This window comes from Manis pentadactyla, chromosome 10 (assembly GCF_030020395.1).
Source record: "Manis pentadactyla isolate mManPen7 chromosome 10, mManPen7.hap1, whole genome shotgun sequence".
Classification (NCBI taxonomy): Eukaryota; Metazoa; Chordata; class Mammalia; order Pholidota; family Manidae; genus Manis; species Manis pentadactyla.
In genome coordinates, this window is record NC_080028.1 from 103623714 (window position 1) to 103643668 (window position 19955).

The 19955-nt window shown below is 56.9% G+C and overlaps 1 protein-coding gene across 7 annotated transcripts in view; it reads left to right on the forward strand.

Annotated features, from left to right (window-relative positions):
* Positions 1-19955, forward strand: part of MAD1L1 (mitotic arrest deficient 1 like 1) — a 415678-nt gene that overhangs the window by 165697 nt on the left and 230026 nt on the right. For all 7 annotated transcript variants that reach the window (XM_057487452.1, XM_057487450.1, XM_057487451.1 and 4 more), the window contains one exon: positions 13233-13377. In XM_057487452.1, the coding sequence (XP_057343435.1) occupies positions 13233-13377 (145 nt within the window). The remainder of the gene's footprint in view (positions 1-13232; positions 13378-19955) is intronic.

Genomic DNA, 19955 nt, shown 5'->3' on the forward strand with positions numbered 1-19955 from the left:
CACAGATGCCTGCAAGTGAGTGTCCATAGCGTTCACGTTAGCTAAAGGATGGAAGGAACCCAAATGCCTAGCTGACAGGTGGGTAGACAGACCACAGTCCACCCATCCTTTGAGGGCTCTGTACCCACAGAAGCGATGCACAAGGCCACTGCTGTGGGACAGGCCTCAGAAACCTAGAACCGCGCGGGCAGGCCGGGTGGGGCTGTGAAGCACGCAACTCCATCGGCATGAAGTGTCTATGGCAGGCACATGGTGAGGGGTGCCCAGGCGGGGCGACGGGCACTGTGAGCAGGGATGGGGTTTCTTTTTGGGAATGAGGAAAGTCGTCTTGAATTGGTGTTGATGTTTGGACAGCATGGCAAATACACTAAAATCCTGCAAATTGTGCACTTTAAATGGTTAAAATGGTAGATTTTTTTAAATGTAAAGTTTACTTGGGTAAGAAAATGAGTCAATTACTCAAAAAACGGTTTTACTCAAAAAACATTACTCAAAAAAATGTTAGGTGGTGCCTGAGAACCAAGCGAGGCTCACTGAGAAGATGCCTCACAAGTAACCAAATTCCCTGCTGTGGGAATGGGTGGGTGGGGTGCCCTGGCCGCTGGGGGCGTGGCAGCTGCCTGTGGCTTGCTCCCGGTATGGGCTAGGGCTGAGCAGCATGGAGGCGGCATGCGGGCCAGCCCCCCAGGAGATGGGGCGAGGCTAGGGGCACTCTGTGCACTTATAGACTCCACGCTGTGTCATCTGCCCTAATGGGACCACGTGTGGAAAACGCTTCTCAGCAGCAAGTGCTTTGTAGCTCGTAAGTGGGGCTGTGTTGAAGATGAGCTCAAGCCCCACAGGACAGACCCACCACTTTTGGGTGGGGCTGGTAGGTGACTGGGGGCAGGCCTCCCTGTTTAGGCGGCTACTGGAGTCTCAAGTCTGTGGCAAAGCAAGGCTGGGCCTGTGAGCGTTTCATGGGGCTTAAGTCCTCTTGGCCACTGCTGGCAGAATCTCTCTCTGGCCCGGCCCTGGCTCATCTTCCTGGCTGTGGTTGTGGATGATGTTCCTCTGGCATGTCGGTGGCGGCAGGGTGGAGAATGCCCGAGACAGCATGGTGGCCTTGTGTTGGCAGAATGTAGTCCTGAGCAAAAATACGCAGGGCAGATATTACAGTGGAGGAACCCCTGGGAGGACAGGCTGCACGCCCCCACCCGTCGGGACTGGTTCGGGCTGTGGTGTAGCTGGGGAGATATGTGCTCACTGAGTGGGGGTTTGGGGTCACTGCAGGGGTGGGAGGGAGGCTCTGGTGCTCACACCCACCTCACATGTTCCAGGACGTCTGTCTTTCTTGCCATGTGCTGCTGGGAGGCATTCCCTGACGTGTCTGCTTGGCCCGAGTGGTGTCTGACACACAGTAGGTGAATCTGCTCTGTGAGCTAGTGGTCTCAACTAGTGCAGGGTCATGACTGAGGGACCTGACCTTGTAAGTCCCTGGCTCCCGCACTGAGCCCTGGGATCCCCATCTCCACCATACAGGCAGCTGCATTATGGCCGTGCGCTTGCGGGAAGCTGTCGCACAGTAGGTGCCAGTGCCTTGGAAAGGCTGCTCCAGCGGGTGGGACACATCCGTCTCCCAACCCCCGCAGGCAGCCCCATCCTGTCATACTTAGAGTCTCCCAACAGCGTGCCCATGCCAGCCTCCACTCCCTAGCTCTCCTGGTGTCCCCTGCCGGCCTGTAGCATGGGGGGCACCTGGCACCCCCAGTGTGAGGCAAGCGGAGCCTGCAGCTCCAACAAGCATTAACCCTACCTTTGCAGGTCACATTAGTCTCAATCAGTTCTTAAAGTTCTGGAGGAAATAAACTGCATGGAGCTGGTGTCTCAAGTCAGCGCCAGGTCCGGGGGCACAGGTGCATGGGGGGAGTGAGTGCGCTGCCAGCACAGTGATGGATGGGCAGGTGCTGCGCTTGCTCCCAGCTCTCACTGAAAAACAAGGGGAGAGAAACCAATAATTCTTTAGACTTCATTTTCTCCTCTTGCTGTTGCAGCCTGGAAGATGCTGTGGAGATGTTTATTAAGTGGGGCAACACATTTAGAGAGCTTGTCGGCCATGGTTACCACATGCTGTGTGCGTGCAGGGGCCGCTGCTCTGTAGGTGCCCCCGTGGAGCCTGCCATGTTCTGCGTCCCTGACGGGGGGCTCCTCACTGGTGGGGGACAGCAGTACTCCAGGAGGGAGTTGATGTCAGTGTCCCCATGTAGGTGCTGCACCTAAGTGGGTATCGACTTCTGTGCTCTGTGTCAGGACAGGAAAATCGATGGGAAAATAAACAGGCAGGACAGGCTTTATTAGTCAGGGCTGCCGGCAGCTGGAGGACATCGGCGTCAGGCGTGGATCGAACCTGAGCTGAGAGCAGGCAATCCCGCTCTGCTCGCTACACTGCTGGTGGTCGGGCATGTTGGGAACCTCAGCGCCAGAGCCACTGACTGGGCTGTTAGGTCCTCGAAGAGGGCCGTGGGGAGCCCACCACTCAGGGCTCCTTGTGAGTACGGTTCCTGCAGTGTCCACCCCACACGCCTGGTTGGAGGGCTTCCCTCCTCCAGCTGATTCCTCTGACCTGTCCTTGCTTGTGGACTGGGAGACCCTGCCCCGCCCACTGGGCCCCTGCCTTCTGCCCGGGCCCCCTCCTCCTGCTCGGGAGGCTCTCCTCTGGGGGCTGTCACGCCGCCCCTCGCTCAGCCTCCTCTTCGCTCTCAGCTTCTCGGGCCTGCCTGTCCCTGGCTGGCAGTGCAGGGCTGTCACTTGTGCTCTCTCCTGCTCCTGGATGGTGAACTCCTTGAGGACAGGGCTATGATCTTTTACGTTGTCTTTCTGTCCTATTTGTTTTTATTTCTGGCACAGAGCCCAGGGATGGCTGGGTAGAGGTGCTGATGCATTGCATGCAGAAGCAGTGTATATCAGAACCTGGCCTAACTCAGCTCTCTACTCCAGGTAGATGCTCCAGGGACGGCAGTTTGCTTTTCTCGTCTCGTAGTATCTATTTTGAATGTCATTCCGTCTCCATTCAAACGGCCTCATTTTCTTGAAGAATGGTTCCTTGTCTCTGGGACCCAGCAAGTAAACGGTGAGGTGCCAGCACTTGCTGGGCACCCTCCGTGGGACACGCGGGCGCCAGCAGCTTCCTGCTGGTATGTGGGGCTTGACCCCAGTTGTTAGGACAACCCAGGACATGGGGTGCCAGCAGCTTCCTGCTGGGGCATGGGGCCTGCCCCCAGTTGTCAGGACGAGTGAGGACCTGAGGCTGAGTGCTTGGGGCGCTGCCTGCACAGGCCATGGACTCCTGTCTAGAGCTGTTTCCTGTGTGTGTGTACAGGTTGCCTGCCGGGCAGTTCCGCGTGTTGGCAGTGTCCCACCCACCCCGGCTCAGGCCTCTTCCCACCCCTCAGTTCCCTCTTAGCGACTGAGCACCGAATGGGCCCGGCGTGCCCCTCCTCCCCTCGCGTGCCACTTGTCCACCCAAACCTGCACCCAGTGCCCTGCCTGCCTGGTGGGTGTGGCTCTGCCCCTTGACCCAGGGGAGGGACACATGGGGAGGCAGGGGACCCTGGGGGGAAGGTCGTGGGTGCCCAGCTCTTAGCTTGCAGGACACGGGTTTTGTCCTGGCTGCCCACTTGCAGCTCTTTGGCCTTGGGAAGGCCACACCCTGGCCTTGAGGGGAGCAGGAGTCAGGGCGTAGCTGAGATGGGCACGAACGAGCATGTGGGTGTTGCTCTGAGCCCCTCCTCTGCCCTTGTGCCCACAGGGCCTCACCAGAGCTCCGTGGTTGCTGCTACATGGGAATGGGGGGTGTGGTGTCATACCTGGGGCCCATCAAACCCTGCCCTGGGAGAGACGGGGCCGCCCAGGAGGTGGGTGTGGGTGAGCAGGGTGCCCGGCTGTGAGCAGATGGGGAGAGATGGGGCCGCCCAGGAAGTGGGCATGGGTGTGTGGGGTGCCTGGCTATGAGCAGACTGGGAGTGATGGTGCCGCCCAGGATGGTGGCTGTGGGTGAGCTAGGTGCCCGGCTGTGAGTGGATGGGGAACTTCATAGGGTAATCCTTTCCATGCAAGTCTAGCAATCTCAGAGCCTCTGGTCCACCCAGGCTTGCAGGGGCTTGTTGGCTCCAGCATTAGGAGCCCTGAGGGGCGGGCCCTTCCACGTCTCGCCACCCTCTGCACGCCTTTCTGGGCCTTGACACAGACAGCTGTATGGAGGGCAGTGACCAGCAGTCTGTTTCACTAAGGGCCAGATAGGCAATGCTTGTGCCAGTTTGGGCTGTGATCCATTTCACAGGAAACACGGCCACCAACCCTGCATGAATGCACGGGTACAGCTGTGTCCCAGTGCAATTCTTTTCAGAAGCAGGTGGCACCTCCCTTGGGCCCTGGGCCGGCCCTGCTGCCTGCTGGCCATGCGTCTCCCCTGGGTCCTCATGCACTCCTATGACATGGCTGTGTGCAGACCCGGATGCTCAGCGACAGTCCTTCTCTCCCACCCAGAGAGATCAGACCTGGGTGTCTTCTGGCACTTTGGGCACTTGGCGAGCATCCCTGTGTCCCTGGGCATAGGGTCCCCTCAGTCCTCCCTGTGCCATCGTCCCCCCCAGGCTTGTTGGCCCAAGTGAGGCCACTCCGGGGGGCCACGTACCCTCTGGTCCCCACTGTGTTGCCCTCTCCAGATCTCAGCGACCTGGGCAGAGGCTGGCTTGCCCCACAGGATGCCCCAAGCCAGCCTCACTCGGGCTCCCCACTGCCGTGCCCCATGCGACTACAGGCTGCTGACTGATCAGCTCAGCTGGGTCATTCGTCATGGCTGGGATTGCACTGAAATGCAAAGGGTAGTTTTCCTTCTCACATTCCAGGGTCAAATGGAGGTGTTGCCTGTGTGGCCTCTGTTCATCTGGGAATGCAGATTGGATTTGGTGATCCCAGTGGATGAGAGGTTACGATGTATTCACCAGAGATGGAGGGAAAACCCCTGGGAGCCACCACGGCTTCCCAGCCTGCTCCCTTGCTGGCCTTTGGTGGGTAGTTATTTCATCCTTTGCTTTTCTCATTCTCTAGTTTTGTTTCCACTGTTTGGGTTTTTATTTATTTTTTTCAGAGAAATGTGTAATGGCACTTGGAGGCATTTAAGATTGGATTTAGATGGTGTAAATAAAGACAGCCAGCCATGTGCCACACCGGGTGTTGTGGGGCCAGGGTGAGGCTCGCTGCTCCCTCTCCAAGGCCCCCTGTGAGTCTGAGCAGGACCAGACGGGAGGGGCTGCCCGCCTCCCGCCCTCCTGTATCTGGTCCCCCTTCCTTTTGCCCAACACGTGCCAAAGCCACCCCCTGGCAGGACTAGGGAACCCTGGTCCCAGGCTGCACCTGGCCCCGGCTCGCCACACAAGGAAGGTGCCCGCGTGTGTAGATGGGACTCGGGCCTGGCCAGGAGCCCAACTCATGCCTCCTCAAGAGGCTTGTTCCCTCGTCAGGGAGCAGGGACACAATGCACCGGTACTTCCCTCTCGGGTTCTGGGGGCACTCAGCAAGAGGTCTGCGTGAGAGGGTCCCTCCCCGCGGGGCTCTGCCGCACCTGCACGGAGGTCGGCCTTTGGGCTCCACCTTTCTCGGAGCTCCTGGCTGCGGACCCCTCCTCGTTCTTAGTCTGTGTGAAGCTTAAGGAGACTGAACTGATGTGACTCTCAGCCAGCTCCTTACCAAGGAGCCTTGGCAGGCACTCGGAAAGGCCACACACGGCCTCCCTAAGGCAGGGACGTGGGAGAGGAGTGCAGACTGGCTGTCACTTCACACAGGCGGCTTGTTAGAGTCCCCATTGCCCGGAGAGCTCCTTCCTGTCAGTGAGGAGTTGGAAGGTGGGGGCTGCGTGGTGCCCTGAGCATCACACACTGAGGGGCTCGCACCCCCAGCCGGCAGAGTCCATGGCCCCCGTCCTCCTCCCCACCTGCTGCTGTTCCAGGTGCCCTGGGCTGGGCAGTGAGCCTACTTCTGCTGAGCTGGCCTCCAGGGGGCTGTGGTGTGAGAACCACGCCCGCTGGGGGTGGGACTCTGAGTGTGGTGCCGGCTCCTCCCCATCTGGGACCCAGCCCTCCTGTGGGTCTGGCCTTGCACCATGCCTTGCCGACTGCTGTGTGGCTCCCTGCTGGGGCCCGTACACGTGGCTGGGTGCACGTTTTCCAGGTGCTTCTGGAGCACAGTGGGGCCAGCTCTGTTCTTAGCCTGGCCGGAGCGTGCCCCCTGGTGGTGGGGTCTTCCCACGGCTCCCCCAGCTCCCAGCCCCTCAGCACCGTGTGCCTCCGCTCCCAGGAGCCTCACAGCATACTTGCCCTGGGGTGCTTCCCAACACCTGGTTCAGCCCTGCTGCTATTCCTACCCTTTCCTGAGGCCCAGATACCCTGTCCCTTCCCTTCCCTGAGAGCTGGGGACTCTTCCCTGAGGGTGGGACTGTCTCGGGAACTGTGAGCTGAGCACATGTGGAAGCCCTGCCCGTGCTGGTGTGTGTACAGAGCAGTGAGATAACCCTGCCTCTGCCCTGACAGGGAGCTTCAGGGCACTGAACAGACAAGCACACACTCACACAGCGAACTGGGACATGAAGGGAAAGCATGGGGGGTTGTGAGCAAGAGTGAGGAAGGTTTGGGTAGGATGGCGGGGGAGGTGGTACTCCTATGGGGCGCTTTGTGGAGGTGGCTGGTGTGGGGAGGAAGTGGCTGAGGCCAGGACTGCAGGGAGACCCAGGCAGGCTGGTCGGGCCTTGAACGTGGCTGCTGATGGAACACAGGGGCCTTGGCAGGGTGACGTTGGCAGGTGGGTTTGTGTTTGTGGGCTGTGTCGGGAGGGTGAGGGGCACAGCCTGGCCTGGCTCTGGCAGTGCAGGTGGGGGAGGTGGTGGTCAGGTGTGCTGAGGGCTGGTGGGGGGTGGGGTTGGGGGGAGTAATGGGGAGGGGGGCTCCAGGTTCTGGCTGTCCAGCTGGGTGAGCGTAGGGGGTGTGGGCAGGTTCGAGCAGGAACGGTCAGGGGTCAGGGTAGAACCCAGCTCTGGATGCCCACCTGGGAGCTCTGTGTGCCTGGCATGGCCCTTTTGCTCTGGCTCCCCGCCTGCTCCCTGTGTGGACCTGATTGGCCCCGGTCCCTGTCCCAAGATCCACCCTGGTCTGCACGTGCAGTACCTCCTTCAGAAGGTCGGCCCTCCAGAGCTGCTCTCACGTCAGTGGTGGCCCTGCCTACCCTCATTGCCCACCCACAGCCACCACTGGCCTCCCTCGCATCTTTCCTGCAGAATTGCCCCTGGAAAGTGCAGAAGCCAACGGTCTGGGTCTGTGTGAGCGGTGTTGCTGCTTGTCTTGTGGCTGCTGGGCACCTCTGAAGGGGTGGGCAGCGGGAGGGGGGGCCTCTGCTCCTCCTACTGTTGGCACGTGTCCCTCTGCCCCCAAGAGCCTTGCTTAGAAGGCTTCCCAGGACCTCTCTCCACCCAGGGCATAGACTGTGTTGGAAACTGAAGCCCTGTGCAGAGGCCACTGGAGGAGGGAGTGAACCTGTGGCCACGATGAAGCCCATGTGGCCCCCAGCTCCTCCCTGCTGGCCTGCTTGGAGAGAGCGTGCTCAGTTTGTGTATGATCTGCTGCTTCCTGGTGTTCTGTTGAATGTGTGGCCACCCCATCCATCTGCTATTAATCCTCTAGTCTAAGCTTCCAGAAATAAACCCAAAGTCCATTAGGAAATGGATGTTGCAGGGGACCTGGTGCCAGCAGTATGGCCTCCTCTGCAGGTTCCCTCCCAGATTGCGGACCAGCCCATAACCAAAGGCCCACTTGGCTGGAGGCTGAGCACTTACCAAGCAGCCCTGTGCATCCTTGGCAGCCCTGAGAGGTTTCTTGTCACTTGGCTCTAACTGCTGTCTCCCCATGGAAGCCAGGATGGCCCCTAGTACTGGAAGCTGGCTGCCATATCCCCTTTCTGTCTCCAGACCCTCTGGTACCCTTTGCTTCCTGCTGCTCCCTCACTGTGCTGTTTGCTAGCGTTTGTCCCTCTCAGGGCTCAGCACATATGTGCATTGTGTCCCTCACACTGTGCCCTGTGCCTCACAGGTGCCCTCTGGCTGGGTTCCCCCCATGTCTCACCTGCCACTACAGTGCATCTCTGCAGCCCTGTCCATTGAGGTGGTGGTGACCTTTCTGTCGGCCCAATCCTTGGCATCTGCAGCTCAGTCACGTCCCCCAGGCCTGATGGTGCACAGGGCAGGTGTCCTGAGTCGGAACACCTGATTGGCACACCCATTTCACTGCCTGCGTTTGCCACTGTCCACTCCTCCAACCTCAGCTGCGCCTGTCCTTTCCCCGCAACCATGTGTGTCTAGCCCATTGCAGTGGTTAGACCTGCATTGGTTACCTCATGCTGTCTGGCAGGTGCTTTGGAGTGGCCATCAGAAACAAAGCATGTGTGACCCTGCGCTTACTGTGACTGTCTTTCTTGTGCCATCGAGGAGGTGTACATGGCTCTGAGGTGCCCTTGCTTTGAACCTGGTTGGCCGTGGTTTTTGGGTGTGTGTAAGCCCAGAAGAGACTCGGTACAAAGCCTCGCCCCACACAAGCATCAGGCCGTCTCCCACAGAGGATGGCCGCCCTCTGCCCCACGGGGAGTGTGTGGCAGCTACTGTTCCACACTGTTCCCATCGGGGCCAGCAGGAATTGGGAGAAGAGCCAGGAGTGGGCGGTGATCTGTCTGAAGAAGGTCGCTGAAATGTCTGCTGCCACCTCAGAGTGTGAGCCTCCTCGCATTGTTCCTTGACGAAGATGTGCCGAGGCTGGGAGGCTCTGGGGGCCCTGCTCCCGCGGCCGCAACGGCCCTCACAGTGGAAGATAGGTCTTCAAAGCTCAGCAGATGGTGGCTCGAAAAGGCTTGATCGATAAATGTGCCGGCTTCTCCTTTGAGAACTAAAAGCTTTGTTTTGAACTTCCTGGGCTCACCAAAATGCCAGTGACCTGAGTTCACCTTAAACAGGAGACCAGAGGTTTAATTTTTCATGAGTTTCTCTTCTTAGCTTCACAGAAAAGGCTGAGATTGAACAGGAAGAGCACCACCAGCAGGGGAGGGTTGGCCGGGCGCTGGTCTCATGGTAGGCCATGGGCACCGGGGAGAGTCCCCCTGGGTGCTGGTCCCATGGGCGGGCCAGGGGCACCGAGGAGCGTCCCCCTGGGTGCTGGTCCTGTGAGTGGGCCATGGGCACTGGGATAGCCCCCCAGGGTGCTGGTCCTGTGGGTGGGCCGGGAGCACCCAGGAGAGCCCCCAGGTGCTGGTCCTATGGGTGGGCTGTGGGCTTCCACCCTGCAGAGCTCCCTTTGGAGGCTGTGGGCAGGGTTGCCCATAGAAGTCCCTTTCTGGGCCCATGGCATGTGAGATCTGGGTTGGGGGAGTCTTCAGTTGGCAGGTGGTTTGAAAAACAACTATGGGGCACTTTGGGCTGGATTCCTGGAACACGAGAAAACCACTCCTGCGGAAGCCAACCTTCCTGCTAGCAGAGGGCTTGGCCTTCACTGCCACCTTGCACAGGGCCAGGCTCCCTGACTGTGGTGCTCCCCTGAGCTATATGCTTTCACCTGCCTGCATGGATTTATACACGGAGAAAGTGCCTACTGACTTCCTCTCCCTGCAGATAGCAGCCCAACTTTCTGCTTTCCTTTGAAACTGTGTGAGCTCTGAGAAGGTCGTCCACGTCTCTGCCCCTCTCTCCTTGCATGGGCCCTTGTGGTCTGCCCTCTGTCCCTTTTCCTTCTGCACCCCCAGCCCCGCCTTGTCCTGTTCCTTTTCCTCAGAATGCCCAGCCATCTGGTGTGGAAGAGCCACGTGCATATCCTCGGGGTCCCTCCCCTGCTCCTCCCCTTGTAAGATGGTTATGCACCCCTTTGCCGCATGTCCTGCTGCTGTAGGTTTTGAGTTTGTGCATCTACCCTTGCCTCCCTCCCACACTCTGCCTTGCCAGCTGGCACCTCAGTGGCCCCTCCAGCAGGGCTGGGTGAGGTGCAGGGAATGGGGTGCTGACCCCTCATTCCCTCTTGGCAGCACCACCTCCTGCTGGCAGTGTCAGGGTGCTCGCTGGCTCCCGCAGGCTGGCACTGGAGGCCTAAGTAGTGGTTCTCTGAGGGCCTAGCTATAGTGATGGCAGCCTCTTCCCTTGCTCCCACAGCTTCCTGAGGTTGCTGTCCCCTGATGCTTAGGTTCCTTCTGCCTCCCGCTCACCCAGCTCCTAGCTCTGCACCTGGTAGACTGTCCTTCGTGTTAAATTCTGTACGTTCACAGGATACGTGTGTTTCTTTGCCTGAGGGACCTAACCCTGTGAGGTCAGGCTGGGCGGGGTGTGATGCCCACTGTTTGTCCAGGGCCTGGAGCTCGTGCTGGAGGTGGGGAAGTGCCAAGTGGATGGTGCGTAGGCTTGCTTCTAGGTGGCCCTGGATGGCGCTGTGGGCAGTGCTCAGCAGTGTGGCCTCCTGTTGTGTGCAGCTTAGGCATTACAGCCTAGTCCTGTCTTTTTGAAAACTGAGCACTAACAAAATACCAGGCCTGGTGGCAGGCCTTGAGAACGTGGAGCCAATGTGACTCGGCAGGTGGAGGTTGGGGCTTGTCTTGTGGCCAGGGCGAGGATGAGAGGCACTCAGGCTGGGTCTGCCCTGGGGCTGCCCTCCACTGCTGACCCTGCTGGTGTCAGGCCTCTGTTAGCATCGTGCGTCCTCTGGCCTTGTTCCTTCCCATCCTGATTTCTTGAACAGCGTTATGCCGGTAGGAGACGGGGTTCATTCTAACTGGGCACAGGAGCTTTGCTGGCCTGGGCCCAGCCCAGAAGCCCCGAGAGGCTTTGTCATCGTGTGTGGTTGCTGCAGGACATGTGACCTGTGTTGACATCCTGCAGTCAGCATTCTTGTTTCTGTGACACCTTAGATGGGGACGGGGCCTCAGGTCAGGCACCCCAGTGTTCTGAAGGACTGAGGCATACTGTGTTCTAAGGGCCTGCATAGTGAGCAGAGCAGCCAGCAGCCAAAAACGCGATACTCTGGGCTCAGGCTTGCACCCAGCTCTCTGCAGGTGGACAGCAGTTACCCTGTGGCTGTGCATATATTTGTGCCTGCTCCTGGAGGGGAGGTCTCCAGTGTGAGCCCCGCCTGGATGCAAGAGCATCGTGCGCCCAGAACTGCAGGGCTTGAGGTTTGCCAGGCCCCCCAGGCTGCCATCAACAAGCCTGTGCCCAGCCAGATTGGCTTCTCAGGGCCCCCTTGCCCCTGAGCCGAGCCAGGTGGAGTGCTGGTCCTGTCACCCAGCAGGTGGCCCTGGCTGCACTCAGGCCTGTGCATGTGTGGGTGAGAAGGGTCCATTGCTCTAATTAAATTACCTGTCTTGGATCAGAGGTATTGTGCTGTGGGCTCCCCACCTAGATTCCACTATTCCACGGTTGATTTCACAGTCTTTGGTTATTAAATTGGCCTATGAATAGTTCTAAATTGAACTAGAACTCAAAATAACCTCTTAGTATGTCTGTTTCAAATGAATATTAGCACTTGTTTTTTTCTTGTGTGTGTTTGGCTATGAACAAGGCTGGAGGTGGCAGATGAGGTTGCCCAGCTGCTCAGTTGGGCTGAGTGTCAGTGTTGGCTGTGGGGTGAAGTCAGCACATGGCTGCAGCGCCCGGGGGTCCTGTGGCCAGTGCTTGCGGCCAATCAGGGTGGCTCTGACCAGGAGCTCTCTGCCCAGCCTCTTCTACACATTTACTTTCAAGTTACGCTTAGCTATTTAAATACTTACACTAAATTAAAACTTAAAAAACTCCCCATACTCAGATGTGAATTAGAAAGTTTGCATAGTGGAGACTGCCTCCAAAGAAGGCATTGTCTGCCCTCACTGCAAATTCAGGTTTCAAGGAAACCATGTAATCAAAGCAAAAGGAGATTGTGTGTGCCCTGTGATCCCAGAGGCACAGGGCTACCGCCTCAGGTCTGTGTGCTGTCAGGCAGCCCCCGTGTCCTTATTTGTCGCCGCCTCACCGCTGTGCTGCCCCTATTGCCTGATAGCACGATCCCCATAATACCACATCTCTGTACCATATTTTTGAGGTTTTAAAGGTTTCCTTTGGAAGGAGGCTCCCTCAGAGAATGTGCGGCTGCTGGGTGTTCACCTGCACCTGGCAGTGGGCCTGGCCACGCACAGCCTACCCTCCCTGGGGTGGCTCCCTCCCCACCCCACTGCAAAGTTCCCTGGGCTCTCCCAGCCACCCTCCCACATGCAAACCTGGGGTGCCTGTGTGGGGCACCGCTGTTTGGGTGTGGCCCATCTGTGGGGCTGCGTCGAGGTCTTCTGCAGTGTCATGTCCGGCTCTGGTTCACCGTGACGACTGGGCGGGCCCGAGAACTTGCAGAAACAAGCCAGTGTGAGGGCAGCCCAGGCAGATCTGCTGGCCTCACCCTGAGGGCGCTTCTCTGCCAGGCCCAGAAATTGAGATCTAGCCTGGGGGCGACCGGTCGGGAGCACAAGGCCCTGTAGGTTGGAGTCCCTTCTCATCTGCCAGAGGGACATGGCCTCCGTGGAGGCTGGCCTGCGCCCAAGGCTGTTGCAGTAGCAGGTGAGAAACAGGTATCTGCCTGAGGTAGAGGCGCAAGCGGCCATAATGGGGAGCTGGCAGCTCCTCAGGAAAGGTCAGCCCTCCACAGGCAGCCTGGTGTGACAGGCCAGCTGTGCCCTGGTGCCTGCCTGCAGGAGATGTCCCAGCCCCCGTGGTGGCGGAGGCTCTGGCTGGCACTCCACTCTGCAGTGTTTGTAGGACGGGCCCACCTCGGGCGGGGGCGGATGCCCTCCCGCCGCACATCTGTGGCTGACTGCCGCTCGGAGGGAAGTGCTTGCTCTGGTGATTTAGTTCATTCAGAAGCGCCGGCTCCCGAAGCCCCACGTTGCTGGCAATCTTCCCCATTGTGTGTGGAGCTGAGTTTCCCCTCCCGCTCGCCTGCCATGCTCTGGGATCACCCCGGGTGTCTATTTGAAATCCAGAAACTCCTGAAAGGCGTTAAGTAGCTATTCAGAAGTGAGGAAATGACAGTGAGCTGGGCACACGTGCATCTCTATTCTGGGCCCTGAGTGACGAGCATCCTGGTGGTAGTGGGCCCGTGGGGGGGTGGGTGTCTCTGTGGCCAGGCCTGACGCTCTGCCCTTTTGCCTTCCCCCTGCAGTGCCCGGGGGCTGGAGAAGGCCAGGCAGCAGCTCCAGGAGGAGGTCCGGCAGGTCAGCGGCCAGCTGCTGGAGGAGAGGAGGCGGCGGGAGGCACACGAGGCCCTGGCCCGGAGGCTTCAGAAGCGGGTCCTGCTGCTGACGAAGGTACGGGCTCGGCGAGGGCGGTGCGCCCCACCACGTCCACTGGTGGCCTTCTGTCCTGGCCCCCACGTTTGTTAGGATCACTCCCAGATTAAATGTGCTTTCAACCACAACGCCCAGGCGCTTGCCTCCTGGCCAGTCAGGCTTAGGTCCCTGGGCACCTCCCGCCAAAAGGAGAGCCATGGCTGGTGGTCCGGCCATGTGTGTTCATTCTGGGTCGCTAGGAGGGGTCTTGGAACACAAGTGAGAGGCTCCCAACCCTGATGGTTCCTGCTGGGACTGGAGGGCCCTGCTGTGGCCTGGCCCTCCTGGTGCCCTCTCCCCTCTCAGTGCTCCTGGGAAGGGGCAGAGCCCAGGGGCATGACACCGGGGCCTGGGGCATCAGTGTGGGGCGCAAGGCCCTGTGTCTGACAGGTGGGGCAGCCCTCCTCAGGCCAGGGATGTGGCAGCCTCCCCTTCTCTCTCTGCCTGGTGAGTACCCTGCAGACAGCAGGGGGCCTTGGCCCGGGGTTGGGGGTGAATGCTATTGCCTGGTCCAGACACTCTGAGCAGGGTATTCCCGAGCTGGCCTGAGCTGGCCTGTCCGTGGGCCGGGTTCCCTTTCATTGTCCTGTGCCTGAGCGCGCCTGCCATTTGGCTCAGTAAGCTGGGCATGCTAGAGCATGAATTAAGGCTTTCTGTGAGAGTGTTATTTAAAATGATGCCTTGGATGCTGACATTTCAGAAGACAAAGAAGGAAATGCTTGGATCTGTCCCTAAATGCTCTCTAGGCAAGGTGTGGGCATCTGGCTTGCTGGGTAGAACCTCCTGCCTGCCCTCAAGCCATGTTGCATGGGCCAGCCCCCACCCCAGGGAAAGATGGCCCCCCAGGAAATATCAGTTGTCTTTGATAAACATTTGCCTGCTCTTGATCATTTTATATGAAAACCTAGGCTCTTCACTGCTGGGACCTCCTGTACAAAGGCCTTTAGGTAATGAGTCATATCTCAGCTACTAAAAGATGGCTGTCCTAGGGCTCCTCCAGCATCTTTCTGGCTGGGCCATGCCTGCTCACGTCTGCTGTGCATCACTCAGGGTCCTGGGTCCAGGAGCTCGGTGGCCTGGGAGGGGCCTCTCCACCTAGGCCCCAGGTGCTGCTCCTGAAGCCCTGGCTTTGCAGGTGCTCAATGGGGAGACATTCCAAAGATTGCCGTGTGATCTGGCCACCCCACTTCTGGGTATCTACTCAAAAGAAACGAGATCACATCTCAAACATGTCTGCACCCCCGTGTCCACGGCGGAGATGCAGTAGCCTTGACATGGAAACAGCCTGTGTGCCATTGGTAGGTGAGGGGATGAAGGAGGTGTGGTACATAAGCAGCGGGCTGTCCTCAGCCATGATGTCATTTGGTGACACCATGGATGGGCCCAGGAGCATCCTGGGGAGTGAAGTACATCAGACACAAATACTGTAGGATCTGACCTGTACACGGTCTCACAGATACTGCAGACAAACTGGTGGCTGCCAGCAGCCAGGGTGGGTGAAATGGGTGGTGATGGTTGAAGGTACAACCTTCCAGTTATAAGATAAATTAAAAACAAATTTTCCCCTCTCCCGTCCTGCCTTGCTCCTGCAAGGCCTTTTTCTTTTTTAAATTCTTATTAAGGAATCATTAATATACATTCCTATGAAGGTTTCACAAGAAAAACAATGTGGTTACTACATTCACCCATATTATCCCATACCCCCCATACCCCACTGCAGTCACTGTCCATCAGTGTAGCAAGATGCCACAGAGTCCCTACTTGTCTTCTCTGAGCTACACTGGCTTCCCCGTGACCCCACACACACCATGTGCACCAATCATGGTACCCTTCAATCCCCTTCTCCCTCCCTCCCCACCTGCCCTTCCCCACCCCTCCCCTTCTTAGAAGGGGAAGGTAACCACTAGTCCCTTAGAGTCTGTGAATCTGCTGCTGTTTTGTTCCTACAGTTTTGCTTCGTTGTTGTACTCCACAAATGAGGGAAATCATTTGATACTTGTCTTTCTCCGCCTGGCTTATTTCACTGAGCATAACACCCTCTAGCTCCATCCATGTTGTTGTAAATGGTAGGATTTGTTTCTTTCTTATGGCTGAATAGTATTCCATTGTGTATATGTACCACATATTCTTTATCCATTTATCTACTGATGGACACTTAGGTTGCTTCCATATCTTGGCTGCTGTAAATAGTGCTGCAACAAACATAGGGATACGTATGTCTTTTTGAATCTGAGATCTTGCTTTCTTTGGGTAAATTCCAAGGCGTGGAATTCCCGGGTCAAATGGTATTTCTATTTTAGTTTTTTGAGAACCTCCATACTGCTTTCCACAATGGTTGAACTATTTTACATTCCTACCAGCAGTGTAGAAGGGTTCCCCTTTCTCTGCATCCTCACCAGCATTTGTTCTTCCTAGTCTTTTCGACGCTGGCCATCCTAACTGGTTTTAGGTGATATCTCATTGTGGTTTTAATTTGCATTTCCCTGATGATTAGTGATGTGGAGCATCTTTTCATGTGTCTGTTGGCCATCTGAATTTCTTCTTTGGAGAATTGTCTGTTCATATCCTCCACCCATTTTTTAACTGGGTTATTTGCTTTTTGGGTGTTGAGGCATGTGAGCTCTTTATATATTTTGGATGTTAACCCCTTGTTGGATAAGTCGTTTACAAATATATTTTCCCATACTGTAGGATGCCTTTTTGTTCTGCTGGTGGTGTCCTTTGCTGTACAGAAGCTAGCTTGCTGTAGTCCCATTTATTCATTTTTGCTTTTGTTTCCCTTGCCCAAGGAGATGCGTTCAGGAAAAAGTTGCTCATGTTTATATTCAAGAGATTTTTTGCCTATGTTTTCTTCTAAGAGTTTTATGGTTTCATGACTTATATTCAGGTTTTTGATCCATTTTGAGTTTACTTTTGTGTATGGGGTTAGACAATAATCCAGTTTCATTCTCGTGCATGTAGCTGTCCAGTTTTGCCAACACCAGCTGTTGAAGAGGCTGTCATTTCTCCACTGTATGTCCATGGTTTCTTTATCATATATTAATTGATCACATATGCTTGGGTTTATATCTGCTCTCTCTAGTCTGTTCCATTGGTCTGTGGATCTGTTCTTGTGCCAGAACCAAATTGTCTTGATTACTGTGGCTTTGTAGTAGAGCTTGAAGTTGGGGAGCATAATCTCCCCATAGCTTTATTTTTCCTTCTCAGGATTGCTTTGGCTATTTAGGGTCTTTTGTGATTCCATATGAGTTTTAGAACTATTTGTTGTAGTTTGTTCAAGAATGCTGTTGGTATTTTGATAGGGATTTGCATTGAACCTGTAGATTGCTTTAGGCAGGATGGCCATTTTGACAATATTAATTCTTCCTATCTCCCGGGAGGCTTTTGGTCACCTCATTCAAGAGGACACAGCCTCCCCATCCTGGAGCAGCCATGCCCTCTGCCTGTGGGGTGGTCGCAGACATTGCTGTGACCCGTGGCATGCAGGTTCTGTGTGGGTATGAGCCTTATTCTGGGGTGAGTGCCTGGGAGTGTGGCTGCTGGGTTGCAGGCAGTGGCTTTTAGAGCTTGAGTACTGGGGTCTTGCATCAGTGGTGGTCTTCTGCACTCTGTGGACCACTTTTCCTTGCCCCACTTGGCCTTTTCCCCCACGGGCGAGCTCCTCACTGGGCTGCAGCATGGCGGTCTGGGCTGAGGCTCCAGGTTGGTCGCAGGCCTGGGCGTGGGTATTCCATGGGGGCCCAGCGTATACTAGCCTGTTGCTGCTATCAGTGCACAGATGGGGCAGCCAGAAACAGCGCGAATATGGTATCTCACAGGTCTGTGGCTCAGAAATCTGGGCGGACCCGACTGGTTGCTGGGTTCTGGGTCCCATGAACCCCTGTTGGGGTGCTGGCTCTGACCACCCACTGCTTGTCCAAGGCTCTCAGAGAGGCTGCTTCTGGACTCGTTCGGGTTCTGTGGAGTTCAGCTCCTGGGCTTGTGGGCCTGAGGGCCTGTCCTTGGTCCTGGAGTCAGCCACATTCTTTCTCATGTCCTCCAGTGGGCTGCGTCCAGCAGTACCGGGTCACAGTCCAGCACTTCCACCTCCTCAGCTTCCCTTTCTGTGCCTTTGGCTGTACTAGAGAAAGTTCTCTGTTTTTAGAAGCTCACATGATTTGGCCCACCCAGACAGTCCAGGACAGTCTTCTTCTTTTAAGGTCTATAACCTTAATTTCATCTGCAAAAATCCTCTTTGCTCTGGAGGTGACCACTCACATTACTGGCCTACCATACATGTGGTTATGGATGGGCAACGGTGTAGATGCCAAGATTTGAAAACTCACATGTCTCCAAGGGCCAGGTAGGCAGCATGAATGTGGTGGTGGGCCTGTCCACAGCAGCATGGGTCATTTGGAGCGTGCAGTGCCCAAGGAGGGCGGCCCACCTCGGCTTCAGCCTCTGTGGCCCTATGGGGATCTTCTGAGTTCTTCAGACATTTTAGCAATTTGGATATTTATGGAAGTGCTTCAACGTACACATCTTCAGTGGATCCAACAGCGTGTTTGTATTTGTGTTTGGAGGTGGTGACTGTTCACGTTGGTACAGAACCCAGGGTGGCAGCTGTGCAGGGCTGGCACTCCTGTTTACAGTAAGAGCTCTGGGGGAGACTTGGCCATGGACTGTCAGTAGGTGAGATGGGTGTGGGGCGCTTCCCGGGTTGTTGTGTCATCCGTGCACAAGCCTGCCATCTCCTCTGCCTCGTGCCCACGCGGCACCCCTGTTGCTGAGGGAACACCAAGCCAAGCATCCTTGTGGGCTGGCGTGGCCTGCAGCCGCCGGCTGGGACAGGCTTCACTAGGATGGCCCTGGCTTTCATGGCTGCTCAGCTCCTTGGTTAGAAATCCTTGTCAGAGTGGGGGTGACCCATGCCTGGGCAGGCAGGTGTGTTCCCGCCACCTGGGGAGTCTGCGCCCCTCGTGGCCCAGACTGTGTCCCTCTGCATTTGTGAGGTTTTCACCTGGCTGCCTTCCTGGTCATTCTGACCTTGCCATTCACTGTGCGGGCTCCCAAAGCAGGAAATTTCCACCTCCTCTTTGCTGGCTCAGCAGGTTGGAGGCTGATGGTGCTTTCTGGCCCCGTCCCTCCACCCAGACTGTCAGGCTCCTGGGACTGCTCTGCCTTAGCGAGAGAGGGTATTGATTGCCTGGCACTGACTGATCATTCACACTGACTGTCGCTCAAAGGCATGATTGCAATGGATTGGTACCAGTCTCCTGGGTGGCCCCTGCTCTGGCGTGCAGGGATCTGTCTTGCCAGCCGGTATAATTAAGCTGTTCATCAGGCCCGTCTGTGGTGGCCCGGCTAGCCGCTGCCTCGTGGTTGCGCTACGTGCAGTCTGCAGGCACCCACCCTCTGGGTAACCCCTGAGTTCCTCAGCACCTCAGCCCCCTCCTGACTTGTCTTGGGTGGAGCAGGGCTTCCTCCTCAAGGAACCTCCCAGGCGGCGACTGTCCCGCTTCCAGGGTGTCTGTTGCTGATCTTTCCCCCCACCTCCCCAGGCCAGAGAGTGGCCTGTGGGTGCCCCTGTCTCCTGCAGCTCTGGCCTGGGCCCACAGCCCCTGCTGTGGGGCTTGTAGATCCTCCCGGGGCAGAGAGCAGACTGTGGGTGCCCCCCGATCTGCTACAGCTCTGGCCTGGGCCCACAGCTCCTGCTGTGGGGCTTATAGTTCCTCTCGGGGCAGAGAGCGGCCTGTGGGTGCCCCCCGATCTGCTGCAGCTCTGGCCTGGGCCCACAGCCCCTGCTGTGGGGCTTGTAGATCCTCCCAGGACAGAGAGCGGCCTGTGGGTGCCCCCGTCTGCTGTAGCTCTGGGCTGGGCCTACGGCCCCTGCTGTGGGGCTTGTGGTTCTGTGCCCCACCAAGGGTCCTGTCTGTGTGTGACATTTCCACGCACAGTACTTGGAGTGTGCAGTGTTATTTTGAGACCTTATTAAGCGGCTCCAGTCTATGGGTTTAATTGTTACTGATAGCTAAGAGCATAATTACCTTGGTAAAATACCATGACTATTTTAAGGAATTGAAAATTGGCTTCCAGAACTGGGTGAACACAAACATTTTCCTATTTGAATTGAGCTATTTCCAGTGTGCCCCTGATATTCCACAGGATGGTTATGGAATTTTATATTTATAGACCCTAAACAGTGAAAGGTCCTTTCAGCAAAAAATTAAAGAAGAAAGTAGAAGCTCCGCCCCCACATTTTTATGCCCTGAAGTCCCACGAGCCCAGAGTGGAGTGTCTTTGGGAGGAGGACTTGTCTTACCTGCCCCGAGGGCCAGAGCATGTGCTTTGGTGGTGCGATGTCCCGCCCCTGCAGGTCACTGGTGGGGGAATGAATGTGCTCTACCCTGGGGTCGGAGAGGTCTGGGCTCAGAGCACCGGGAGGGTGCTGGGTCTGCATGGCTAGCTCAGTTACCATGAGCAGGTGAACCTAAGTGCCCCTCTGGAAATCGGGGTAATCATGTTGGCATCCCCATCTCCCCAGCTTTCTGGCTTGCTAGGAGGATCTGATATGCACA